Source organism: Apium graveolens, chromosome 7 (genome assembly GCF_009905375.1).
Source record: "Apium graveolens cultivar Ventura chromosome 7, ASM990537v1, whole genome shotgun sequence".
Classification (NCBI taxonomy): domain Eukaryota; kingdom Viridiplantae; phylum Streptophyta; class Magnoliopsida; order Apiales; family Apiaceae; genus Apium; species Apium graveolens.
The window spans coordinates 152,852,560-152,866,298 of NC_133653.1; the positions used below are offsets into that span (position 1 = coordinate 152,852,560).

At 32.6% G+C, this 13,739-nt stretch overlaps 3 protein-coding genes across 3 annotated transcripts; 1 reads left to right on the top strand and 2 right to left on the bottom strand.

Annotated features, from left to right (window-relative positions):
- Window positions 1-4,228: 4,228 nt before the first annotated feature.
- Window positions 4,229-5,250, top strand: LOC141670684 (anther-specific protein LAT52-like). Its single transcript, XM_074476639.1, has 2 exons — window positions 4,229-4,560; window positions 4,669-5,250. Exons 1-2 carry the CDS (start codon window positions 4,395-4,397, stop codon window positions 5,004-5,006), a joined length of 504 nt encoding a protein of 167 aa, XP_074332740.1. The 5' UTR covers window positions 4,229-4,394; the 3' UTR covers window positions 5,007-5,250.
- A 4,245-nt stretch (window positions 5,251-9,495) lies between these two features.
- On the bottom strand, window positions 9,496-10,172 carry LOC141674131 (secreted RxLR effector protein 161-like). The gene is made up of 2 exons (XM_074480856.1): window positions 10,169-10,172; window positions 9,496-10,070 (listed from the first exon to the last, which is right to left on the bottom strand). Exons 1-2 carry the CDS (start codon window positions 10,170-10,172, stop codon window positions 9,496-9,498), a joined length of 579 nt encoding a protein of 192 aa, XP_074336957.1.
- A 2,831-nt stretch (window positions 10,173-13,003) lies between these two features.
- LOC141674132 (uncharacterized) lies at window positions 13,004-13,675 on the bottom strand. Its single transcript, XM_074480857.1, has one exon. The coding sequence runs from the start codon at window positions 13,673-13,675 to the stop codon at window positions 13,004-13,006; it is 672 nt and encodes a 223-aa protein (XP_074336958.1).
- Window positions 13,676-13,739: the final 64 nt, after the last annotated feature.

Here is a 13,739-nt window from a genome sequence, read left to right on the forward strand (position 1 = left end):
TATTTTTGAAACAAGGTAATTGGGTGCAAAATGCATAACCCAAATTATTAATATATTATAGTCTATTTCTTCTTCAATAGTACTCTTTTAACACCTCTTTTTTTTTATCAAGTATGTTCAATTGTTGACACTGTGAGCAAATATATTAAAAATAGGCCGGAAGGTATATATATTTCCCCGGGATGCAATATATATTTTTTTTTATATTGAAAAGTGTCAAAAAATATCAAAAATTGAGTATTTTGAGTGACGCATATTAATTCAATTGACTGTCAACAAAAATGTAATGTTATATCATGATATATAATGTAAGAATTTGGTCGATGGTTTTATTGTGATTTTTGGTTAATGCCTTTTGAGTCGTTGGATGTTGCCCCTGTTTTGCGAGTAATTGAGATATCTACGTAAAACCTGTATCTTGTTTTTAATTTGTCTGTGCATGAAACGAACAGTAAATATATTCTAAAATAACAGTGATCCCAAATTACACATATATATTTGAAGAAGTAACTCTACACATAATTTCATTATTTGGGAATCTTTTCTTACTATATATTAAACCGGGACACAAGGACAAAAAGTTCCATTTTAATAACTGTCGAATTATCAATATATTATTATTTATTCAATAATTTAAAAAAAAAACATTACAAATTTAATTTTAAAAAATTATTAGTTGGTGCTTCCAAGTTAAAAGTGAAAAATGTCACTTGGTTTGCTTACAAATATGACAGCAGGGGACTTGAAGAACAATAAACAAGAGCTTGTGGACATGACTGGGCCGGATTGGGTCACCACTTGTTATATCTGCAATGTGTGTTTCAAAGTAAACTAGTTACCCGGATAACACACGTAGAAAACAGGACATGCATTTTCACCTCGGACTGTGGTGATGCTAATTTCGGGGTGTGATGAATTTCTGAATTGTACACAAAATTCTTTAATAAAGTATGATTGTAAAAGAGCATGATTTCTAAATACAGTGAATTTTTACTTTATGCAGTAATCTGAAATTACAACACTAACCTCCACTCATTTTCTGCACCATCACTGAAAATCTGCTACATTTAATACATTCATTGACTCATTGAGTTAAATGTATTACTAATTCATAATATTAACTATAAATATGTTAAAACGAGCAAATAAACATCTAACGACTGTAGTAATAGCCCTTTTTCTAATTTTAGCATTTGGATCATATAAATATTTGAAAAATATGCATATCGAAAAATAAAAATACATAATAAATATTCTGATTTCAAAACAAATACTTTTTACCTATGTAAAATTAGAAATATATACTTTAGATATTAACAATATTTTAATTTTATAAGTATAAATATGTAAATATATACACATACAGGTATCGTCAAAAAATTTAAAAATACTGTGACTTTTTTTCTTCTTTTTTTTTATCGTAGGTAACCCGCAGCCGCTACTTTTCGTGTGCGCACTGGATAAACCCTACGGGCTCACGTAATAGCCTGCAAACCACGTGAACCAAGGTAAAACGCATTTAAGCAACAGGCTCTGACTCATGAGGCATAATTATAAATTCTCCTCCCGTGAAATTCGAACATGTAACCAAGAGGATAATTATCCCCTCTTTAACCAACTGAGTCAACCTTGAATTAGTATCCAGAAGTTTTTCTTAAAATAAATTTTATTTCACTCTTTTACGTGACTACTTTTAAGTCAAGAAAACTATTTGTTTATTTTTTATTAATAAATTCCAAGGAAATAATATATATTTCTAGACTAGTTACTTCTTTATTCATGATAGATAATAATATTAATTTCAAATTTTATAATTTAATTTTTAAAATGTTTCACATTTTAAGTCTATATTATTTATACTATTATTTTGAAAATGAAGTATTAAAAATTTGGTTGTTGGTACTTGATCATTTAATCTAGGACCGTCAGATCAAACTCACGAAAACAGTGAGTAGGGGTGAGCGCGGTGCGAGCGGTGCGGTTTTTTCCTCAAACCGCAAACCAAACCGCGCATGCGGTTTGATCAAATTTCCAAACCGCACCCGCACCGCATACTCTCAAAAACCGCATAAACCACACCACGAAAATGTGGTGCGGTGTCGTGCGGTTTACACTTTACAACTTTGAAAATTTTAAATAAAATACAAAACTTAAATTTAAATAAAATACAAAACTTAAATTTAATCAAATTTCAGACTAATATAACACAAAGTTGCCAATATTCTTAAATAATACAAATTAGAAATTACACACCGGAAAGTTTAACTTTTTTAGGAATTCAATTACAAAACAAAAATAACTTATAAATTATAAGTTATAATTATTCTAATTAAAAATCTAAGTTATGATTAAAAATAACTAGTGGACAATAATGGTTAATTGCATTTTATATTTTTGATAACTAATGCAGCAGAGTAGTCATTTTTCCAAGCTACCGATCTCCCTGTACGAGAGCAAGTAACCAAAGGGTGAAAAATAATTTAATTCTATCGCAGCTCTTAAATTCTATTAAATGAGTTCACTATTTATAACATATTAAATATTGCGGTGCGGAACAGAAATTTAAAATCACAACCCGTACCGCACCGCGCGGTTTATTAAAAATTCAAACCGCAACCGCACCACGAAAATTAAAACCACATTTTGTGGTGCGGATTGGTGCGGTGCGGGCGATTTTTGTGATTTGTGCGGTTTTCTGCTCACCCCTAACAGTGAGATATAATCTTAAAAATTATTATACAAGAAATATAAGGTTCGAATCCTAACAACAATATATTAAAGTTATAATTTATAATATATAATAATAAAAATGATCGTAATACATTGTAAAATTATTATACTAGAGACATAAGGTTCGAATCCTAATACCAATACATTAATATTATATTTTATAATAAATAATAAAAAAAATATGCATAGCACGAATTATATATTGTGATATACTAGTATAATTAAAATTAAAATTAAAAGAATTAGGTATTACGAACGGATACAGTTTGCGGCATATATTTAAGCACCCCCGGGCCCCACGTCAATCAGTCATAAGTTATGGATCAGTCAAATTGCATTTAATCAATTAGCAAGACATTTTAATAGGAACAGGGACTAGGGACTAGGTTTATAAGTACTAAATATTTGCTTCTCTTCTTTCATCCTCTTTGTTAGGATTTGTCTATTTTTAAGTAAATCGAGGGGCTTTCACTGGTTTTCTCCGGTGGAAAGCCCCAACCCCTTCATTCTCTGTTATTCTCGTTTATTTCCTTTCAATAAAGCCCAAATTTTTGGGTGTTTGTGTGTCTCTCCTCTTGGAGTGTGTGTTTTGTCTCTCCTTTTGGAGTGTTTGTTATGTTTTTATTTAGTCATGCTTGGGTTTATCGGTTTATCTGGTGATGGATCTGTTGATGACGAATTTATTGATATTTTTGGTGATCTGCAAAGCCTGCATCGGATCTAGGACGGTGGTGATTATTGCAAGAGCTCACCTTTCACAACTAAAAATTGTTCATCTTTCATGGGTTTACACTTTCGGCATGTCTATAGCTGGTATACGGCATGTAGATAGCTGGGGTGCCTTCGGCATGTCTATAGCTGGTGTCCGGCATGTAGATAACTGGGGTGCCGCTTCTCCAATCTCATTTTATGCGATTGGTGTTTCTGAACACCGGGCTAACCATAGTTTTTATGTGATATGGTCAATTGCGATGTTGCTATTTTCAGAGATGCTGCTGCAATTTGGATCGCTTGGGATGTCTTTGATTTCGTTTTTAATTTCAAGAATTTTTAAATTCTATGTGTTAAACGATCAGGAAACAAATCATCTAATTGTTTGAGTATGTTATTTGTTTTATCACCCGGTTGTATCGACAGTTGGGGGTTTATCCCGACTGTACTATATTCAATTTAATGAGAACTTTCTGCATTTGTCAAAAAAAAAAAAAATAGGAACAGGGACTTAGTGGTAATTTGAGATTACTGCATGAAGTAAAATTTTACTGCATTTAGCACCACCCTAAAAGAAACTTGAACATAAACCAGAGCCACAAGGCAATAGGTAAAAGAAGAAGAAAAGGCAGAAGTGGAATAATTGAATGTTGGCAAACAAAGTAAATAAATTCCTGTTTCCCTCCCACGGTAGATCTACTATGCTCCACAATCTGCCATAGGACATTCACATGTCTTTGTTTGTTTCCCTTCATTCTTAAATAATTTTTACTTGGACCCTAAAACAACAAAAAGATTGTCCCAGTCTTTTGAATCACTTGTGTTATCCACTAAATCTACTAGGCATCACCTCATAGCCAGAACTTGTCAATCTACATAATCATGTTGTACACTTGCTCTACTCACTCTATAATTTATACACCAAATTTCCCAATTCCCCCCCATTCAGGACTATGGATTCTGTACTGGAGTTTCTACTTTCAATAGTTTTGTTAGTTTTGACAATCCCTCTTCAAGTTGAAGCACGTAAAGTTCATCCGCAAATCACAGTTATGGGGATTGTCTACTGTGACATTTGTTCCAATAACACCTTCTCCAGGAACAGCTACTTCTTGCCAGGTTAGTTATTACTTATTATATCCCCCCCCCCACCCCCATATTAATATCGGAAATGTGTTTAACTTTCCATATTCTTAAAAGTTAAAATCTTGTTTCTTTGACTATTAGGTGCGGAAGTGAAAATAGAGTGCAGGTTTCAAGCAACTTCTCCAAGAACAAGTGAGCAGATAACATTCTCAGTGAACAGGACAACCAACAAACATGGGATTTACAAATTAGAATTACCCGCAATAGATGGAATTGAGTGTGCTAGAGACAAGGCAATAGGGAATTTATGCAGGGCGAGCTTGATAAGAAGCTCAACCGATGCGTGCAATGTGCCTGGTTACAAAAGCACAACAGATGAAATCACTATAAGATCAGAAGCAGCAAATCTCTGTATTTACAGCCTTAATGTAATGAATTATAGACCATCCAAAAGAGATATTGCTTTATGTGGGAATTAGAAATTGTAGTTTCCTCTTCGTAATTGGATTGTACTTCCCATTTTCACCTTCTTAGCTGAATGCATTCAGGTGGCCTATGTGAGATCAGTCCTTTAAGTCATATTATTATTCAAGTGATTAGGTTTTGTGTTGTAGGAGCATGTACCAGGATCCTAGTGCCCTGTAGACTCTAGTCCTTCGTTTTGCCAAAACCATGCTGCAACTATTTTTTAGTTTCATTGTCAATTCCTATTGTCTTTGAGCATTTCGAAGCGACTCTTTATTCCAGCTCCTAACTTAAAAGAATGACAGGGGAGCACAAAAATGTTGCTCCAAAACAATTTTAGGGGCTCTTCAAATACTAAGACATCAGATTTCATGTCAACTTTAAAGCCAAATTTAATAACACCGGAAAACTTAACACGAGTGTATTAGTTGTGTATAGAGTGCTACTCCACTAGAAACTCTTTTATAATGAAAATTAAAATAATTTTATATATAACAACAAATGCTAACAACATCTCATACTGAAGTCAACATTAATCATCTATATTAATACCACCTTTGATATTTAACAACAAACTTAATATCAATATTAACCAGAAACTGAATCAAAACTGGAATTTTCACCTTTTATTCAAAACAGAAGCACGAGATAAATCATTTATGTATGATTATCAGCAACAGTATTATGTTGTTAAAGAAAGAAAAACAGATGATCAATGATATCTGAATAGTAACTGAAGCTAACAGTAAGCTTATAAAACAGTAAGCAATAAGTTTTAGATTGGGAATCACAATATTCCGGCGGATGCCTTATCACATGCTGATTAGCCACTGTGATAGAGCTAGATCATAATTCGTAGAATTGAGATCCCAAACACGAGTACTCAAACAAAAGCTACATACTGGCCCCAACTGATATGTACTTTAATAAAAAGGAACACTATGGCCAAAGGACAAAATTGTATTAACATATTTCAGTGAACACAGAGCCCTAATGCGGGACCGTCCTCCCGGGCCACTTACGTATCTTCCAATCAAAATAAATTTTCCGTCATAAAGGAATTGAATCAATCGATATCCTATCATAATCTACTCCCCATTTCTCATGGTCCGGAGTAATCTCAACAACTGATGGCGAAATAACTGGAATGATTAGTTATTCGCTAAATATCAATAACAAGTTCCACTGTATAGAGTGAAATGAGATAGCATAGTTATTCACTATCTATCTGGAAATAAATTATATGCTAGCATAACAATTGCTAGACAGGAAAATGAATTTTTTTGTCACCCCACTTATTGTGTGTTTAGAAACTTACCACTCAACTATATTTTTTTTTGTTTTACTCACTAATGTTAGGTTCGGATTTTTTTTAATCACTAACATTAGGTTCAGATTTGATTATTAGTATTTTGTCAATTTTCTATAGCATTATTAAAATATAGTGATAACTAGTACAAAAAGTGTTATATGTGTCTTATAAGAAAGCTTATATGTGTTTGCTAGATGCATATGGAGGAGTCGTATAATGTCTGAATTATATACGTATGTTATAGGAATAACGCATATTGTTTTAAACATCTCATCAGAACAGATGTATATACATTGTAAACAGACGCATATCTCAGTTCATATACGTCTGTTATTTTTTAGGTGAGGTACTAAGTTCAAAACCAAAATTATTAGGATGAGCCATCGCAATCCGCACTAAAATTATTGGGAAATAAAAAAAAATAAAAAATTCAATATAATTAAAATAGCAAACTGATCATAAAGTACTTATAAAAAAATTAAAAAATTACATATCAATATTTTACCAAACGACACTTTCAAAAACCCTATGAAATCACCAATCAAAACTCCTTCATGCAACTCTTACCGACCCAAAATCAAAACTATAAACTCATTCATTCTAATAGAATTGTGAAACAAGTATATATATAAATACACAAATATAATAATATTGTAACAATGTGAAGTTGGTATTAAATCAAACAACTCTCACAAGATATTTATTTTACAAACATGGTTTTATAACTTATTTTTAAGATTTTTTTTTGTATATAAAAATTTAAACGTTAAATTATTATTTATAAGAAAAAAAATTAAAAATAATTCATGAAACTACATTTTTAGGAGTCTTAAAATGCTTGTCAAACTCTCATCACCAAGGTAAACGTCTTGGGGGACATATGAAGTACTATATATAAAGATATACACATATATCAAATCATTAAAAAATTACAGACTACCACTATATTTTAATAATGCTACCAAAAATTGACATAATGCTAATAATCAAATCCGAACATAACGTTAGTGACTAAAAACAAATACGAACATAACATTAGTGAGTAAAAGAAAAAAAATAGTTGAATGGTAAATTCCTAAAAACACGTTAAGTTGGGGGACAAAAAAATCCATTTTCCCTTACTAGAATAACAATTGCATGCACGAGATAATTTATTAAGGGATTATTTCTATTTAAACAAATGCTTTATATATACAGAGAGTCTTATTCTAATATAAACTAATTAAAATATAAATTACAAACCGGACCACGCACAATTTAAATAGGATAGTAATATCCTCCTTTCAATCAAACTATTTGTCCGGTCTGTGCTACAGGATCTAATAAATCTTAGAGTAAGTGACAAACTATTAGTATAGTTTTACCATTGGTACGATGTACAAGTCTTCATTAATATTTTTATATTTTTTAAAATTATAATAAATTTAGTTTAGTTAATATTAAATAGTATATAATTAGTGAGATTTAGACCATTAACCTTATTAGTATGTTTATAAATAACAATATTAATATTTTTATGCACCTTAAAATGCGTGTCAGACACCCTCTCTATAAAGAAACGAGGAAAACGGAGAGAGTAACATTTTTATGTATTATATAAAATAAAAAAGAGGTATATTTATAATAATTAATATAAGTACAAATTAGAAAATTAAAAATTAAAAATTAAAATATAAACATAAAAAAATTGAATAATAAAAGGCAGATAAATATACAGGAAATACATGTGCGATGAAAACTTCAAAATAAGTATTCATTGAATGTTTGAGGTTAATTTTGTAATATTAAAAATTAGTGTGTGCAACAATCAATTTAGTAGGGTGTGTATATATCACCGCCATATTCTAATTTTCTTCATTTTTAATTGAATTTTTTCCTTCAATTGGTGAACTCTTTTTAAAATCTTACTTCACTATATTTTTTTACATTCTCCAACAATCAATATGAATATCATATTTGATATATTTTGACAATAAATCACTAATTATGCCTACGAGAATCACTAAAATTTATTGGTATCTGAAATAATACTGATTTCAACTTAGCGATTCGGGTAAGTATAAATACTAATTTCTCGCCAAAATATATAAATGTGCCATGCAAATTGATGAATGTGAGATGAAGAAAAATATGGTGAAATTATTTTTTTTTAAAAAGTTAATCGACTAACGGGAAAAGTAAAATTAAAAACGAAGGAAAAAATGTATATACATGAATATATAATACACATAGAGGAGAGAAAGAAATTAAACATTTGGTTGGTTTTTAGTTTTTTATTCCAATATTAGTTTGTATCCCAGCAGTTGCCTATCTATAAATATATTATTTTCTTTGTTATTGGGAAATGTTATATTCACTAGTATAATTGAAGTGTGAAACCGGTAATAAAAATCAGTAGGTTGTGTTGTAAAATACTAGTTATAACAGTATTATATCGAACCTCTATAAAAGTAAATATAGCAGAAAGGGAGAAAGAGAGCAGACTAGAGAGATGAAAGCTGTTTGGGTGTGTTTTCCATCATTACGAAGAAGGCTATTTATAGCCAAAACAAGTAACATAGAATTTAATGCAATGCAAATATTTTCAAGTTTAAGCCTAGCCTTACTATTTAATGTTTGAAAATTACAATCAATTTACAACACTCCCCTTTGATTGTTATTTTAAAATGGATCATAGACTGCCTCGTTAAAACCTTGTCAAAGAAAAACCCCATGGGATAAAAACTTTGACGAAGGAAAAAGAGTACAATCTCCCCTCGAAAAAAAACTAATGATTCTCCAAAGTTTTGTTGTAACAAATCCTTGAGTCGACGCATTCCAATGTTATGCCGTAACTTCCCAAATGTTGAATTCAGTAATGATTTCGTGAATAAATCAGCAAGGTTGTCACATGACCGAATTTGTTGTACATCAATTTCACCATTCTTTTGAAGTTCATGAGTGTAGAAGAATTTTGGTGAAATGTGCTTCGTTCTATCTCCTTTGATATATCCTTCCTTGAGTTGATCAATGCATGCAGTGTTATCCTCAAACATAACGGTAGGACTTCTAGTGATGTCTTGTAATCCACATGATTCCTGAATATTCTTGATGATAGACCGCAACCAAACACATTCTCTATTGGCTTCATGAATCGCAATGAGTTCTAAGTGATTTGTTGAGGTTGCCACTGTAGTTTGCTTCGTAGATTTCTAGGAAATGGTTGTACCGCAATATGTAAACACATATCCAGTTTGTGATTTGTCAAAATGAAGATCTGACAAATATCCAGCGTCTGCATATCCAATCAGCTGAGATGTTGAGTTTTTCGGGAAGAATAACCCAAAATCAATTGTTCCACGAAGATAACGAAATATATACTTGATCCCATTCCAATGTCTGTCCATCGGAGCAGAGCTAAATCTAGCCAATAAATTCACAGCAAATGTAATATCTGGCCTTGTATTATTTGCAAGATACATAAGTGCACCAATTGCTCCAAGATATGGGATTTCAGGGCCGAGAACTTCTTCATCATCTTCTCGTGGTCGAAATATATCTTTATCAGGCTCTAAAGATCTAACCACCATTGGAGTAGTCAATGGATGAGATTTATCCATGTAAAATATGTTCAAAACCTTTTCTGTATATGTAGATTGGTGGAGGAAAATTCCCGATGACAAGTGCTCGACTTGTATACCAAGGCAATATTTTGTCCTTCCAAGATCTTTCATTTCAAATTCTGTCTTTAGGTATATGACAGCTTCATCAACCTCTGTAGTTGTTCCTACAAGGTTTAAATCATCCACATATACAGCAATAATCACAAAATCATATTGTGATTTTTTGATATAAACACATGGAGAAATTTGATTACTAATATACCCATTCTTTTGTAAATAACGACTAAGTCTGTTATACCACATACGACCAGACTGTTTTAGTCCATACAATGATCGTTGAAGTTTAATGGAGTATATATGACGAGGTTTCTTGAACTCGTCCATTTTTAACCCTTCTGGGATTTTCATAAAAATTTCACTATCAAGTGAACCGTACAGGTATGCAGTAACGACGTCCATAAGACGTGTTTCCAATTTTTCTTTAGATGTCATACCTAATATAAAACGAAAAGTAATTTCATCCATCACTGGCGAGTATGTCTCTTGATAATCAATGTCAGGCCTTTGAGAAAACCCCTGTGCTACAAGTCGGGCTTTATATCTCATAATTTCATTCTTTTCATTTCGTTTTCTTATGAATACCCATTTATTTCCAACAGGGTTCACACCGATTCGTGTTTGGGCAACAGGTCCAAATACTTCTCTTTTACATAGTGAATTTAATTATGTTTGGATTGCGTCTTTCCATTTTGGCCAGTCTTTTCTTCGACGGCATTTATCCACACTTTGTGGTTCAGGATCAGAATTTATGTCTACATTCAATGTTGCGGAATACACAAATACATCATCAATTATGGCTTTACTTCGATCCCATAATTTCATATCATGCACATAATTTATTGAAATTTCATGATTGTTTAATCTCGTATCTTCAGGGACTAGAATCTCTTCAGGAGATAATACCACTTCAGGGGTATTTACTTCTTCTGGAGCATGTGCCACTTCAGGGGAATTTTTTTTTATTTTTCTTTTTCGTGGTACAACATCTTTTGCACCGACCGGTCTACCACGTTTCAGGCGTGGCTTTGATTCTGTAACCAATTCTTTTGTATCTGATTTTTGAATTGGTATATCTATTCTAGCTGGAGTATTTACTGCAGGTATATGAGATTTAGTTATATTTCTAGAATCGTTAAATACGTCAGGCATTTGGTTTGCGATATTTTACATATGAATAATTCTTTTAACTTCAAGTTCGCATTGACCGGTACGTGGATCTAGAAAATATAATCCTGACGCATTCCATGTTATGTCATGATTAACTTTATTTGAATGTTTATCTCCCCCTAAGGGAGGAAACATAGACTCGTCAAAATGACAATCTGCATATCTTGCGGTAAATAAGTCTCTAGTTAGAGGCTCCAGATATCTAATTATAGATGTGGAATCAAAATCAAAGTAGATACCTATTCTTCTTTGAGCTCCCATCTTCGATCTTTGTGGTGGAGCAATCGGTACATATACAGCACATCCAAAACTTTTGAAGTGAGAAATATTAGGAACTTGATCAAGTACCGGTTGTAGCGGAGAATGTTGGTTGTAGGAAGTTGGTCTAATCCTAATAATATTAGCAGCATGAAGTATTGCGTGACCCCAAATAGATGTAGGTAATTTTGCTTTCAACAACAGCGGTCTTGCAATAAGTTGGAGTCTTTTGATAAAAGACTCAGCTAACCCATTTTGTGTATGTACATGAGGAACTGGGTGTTCAACTGAGATTCCTACAGACATGCAATAGTCGACAAAAGTTGCAGATGTGAATTCGCCGGCATTATCTAAACGAATTGACTTGATGCAATGATCTGGGAATTGAGCTCGTAATTTGATTATTTGGGCAAGTAATTTTGCAAAAGCATCATTACGAGTTGAGAGAAGACAAACATGAGACCATCTAGTTGAGGCATCGATTAATACCATAAAATACCTAAATGGGCCAGATGATGGGTGTATAGGTCCACATATGTCGCCTTGGATCCTTTCTAAAAAAATTGGGCTTTCAAGCTGAACTTTAGTAGGGGATGGTCGAGTAATCAATTTTCCTAAAGAACATGCTGAACATGGAAGGTCATTGTTTGAAAGAACTTTAAAATCTTTAAGAGGATGACCAGTAGAATTCTCTATAATACGACACATCATAGAGACGCCAGGATGACCTAATCTTTCATGCCAAAGTGTAAAAGATTTTGGATCTATGAGTTTGGAAGCAACGACATTGTGTGACTCAATAGTTCTAATTTTCATCATATATAATCCTGAGAAAAGTGAGTGGAACTTTTCTAAGATTTTCTTGTTGCTAGGATTAGCGGAAGTAATAAGAAGATATTCTCTATCAGCCTCAGAGGTAGTTTCGATGTGAAAATTGTTGAGTCAGATATCTTTAAAACTAAGAAGATTTCTAGTAAACTTACTAGAATATAATGCATTTGAAATGTGTATGTGGGTACCGTTAGGTAGGACGAAAATAGCTTTTCCAAAACCTTCGATTATATTAGATACGCCGGAAATCGTTCCGACTTGAGCTTTGGTTTTGGTTATTTGGGTAAAATACTTTTGGTTCTGTAGAATCGTATGAGTTGTACCACAATCAGCAATGCATATATCTTCAGAATCCATTCTGTATATATTTAAGAAACATAATTTATTTGATAAGAACATAACACACTACATAGTTCAAACAAAATAAAGCACACAATACACACTACTAATCTTCAGCCTCCCATATGGGAGTTTCGTTAGGTTCATTCGGACCATTAATGCTCATTTCTCCAGTTGTGATTCTCGGGAAATCATCTATGTTATTGTTGGCGAAATTTGTTTCTACCATTTTCTCTTTTGATTTTTGAGAAGATTGGTATAACTTTAACAAGTTGATCTGGGTATGACAATTACGTGTCCAGTGCCCATTCATGTCGCACCTATAGCAAACATTTTCAGTTTTTCCTCCTCGTGATGCCTTTCTTTTACTCTGTGATTCAGATTGCCACTTCCGATGACAAGAGTTGTTATATGGACGAAAATGCCCGTGGCTCCGACCTCGTCAACGGTACTGCCCTTGGCCCCGTCCACCTCTATACCCTTTTCCACGTACATTCTGCTGGAATGACATGTTATTTACTTCAGGTAATGGGGCAGATCCTATTTGACGGGATTGATGATTCTTAATCACCAATTCATGATTCTGTTCAGCAACGAGGAGAGTTGATAGAAGATCCCCGAACTTAGAGAATTTGCGCTCCCTGTACATCTCTGCTAAGTTGATATTGTTGGGGTGAAAAGTTGATAGTGTTTTATCGATTTTTCTTTTTTCCGTAACTTTCTCACCACACATAATAAGCCTAGAACTTATTTTGAACAAAGCAGAGCTATATACTCGGACACTCTTAAAATCCTGAAGTCTTAAATTAGCCCAATCATTTTCAGCTGCAAGTAGATAAACTAGTTTCTGGTGATCGAACCTATCCTTTAGATTTTCCCATAAAATAAAAGGATCTTCGACTTCTAAGTACTCAGATTTTAAATCTTCATGCATGTGGTGTCGGAGAAAAATTATGGAGGTAAAGTTTTCTTCAGTCGTGGATTTATTTTCTGCCTTTATTGTATCGCTGAATTTCTTTGAACCCAAGTGCAACTTTACATCTTGTACCCATGATAAATAATTATCGCCAGAAATGTCCAAGGAAACGAATGACAAGCTTGTAATATTTGTCATACTAAATCTGAATTAACACGAAAATTATTAAATTTTAATTCATCAATGTAAATATTACATAAAA

Bases quoted from the DNA above. Each gene is read 5' to 3' on its own strand.
- LOC141674132 (XM_074480857.1), bottom strand. From the start codon at position 13,675: ATGACAAATATTACAAGCTTGTCATTCGTTTCCTTGGACATTTCTGGC.
- LOC141670684 (XM_074476639.1), top strand. From the start codon at position 4,395: ATGGATTCTGTACTGGAGTTTCTACTTTCAATAGTTTTGTTAGTTTTG. The intron at 4,561-4,668 runs GTTAGTTATTAC...TTTGACTATTAG, and splicing joins GAACAGCTACTTCTTGCCAG to GTGCGGAAGTGAAAATAGAG.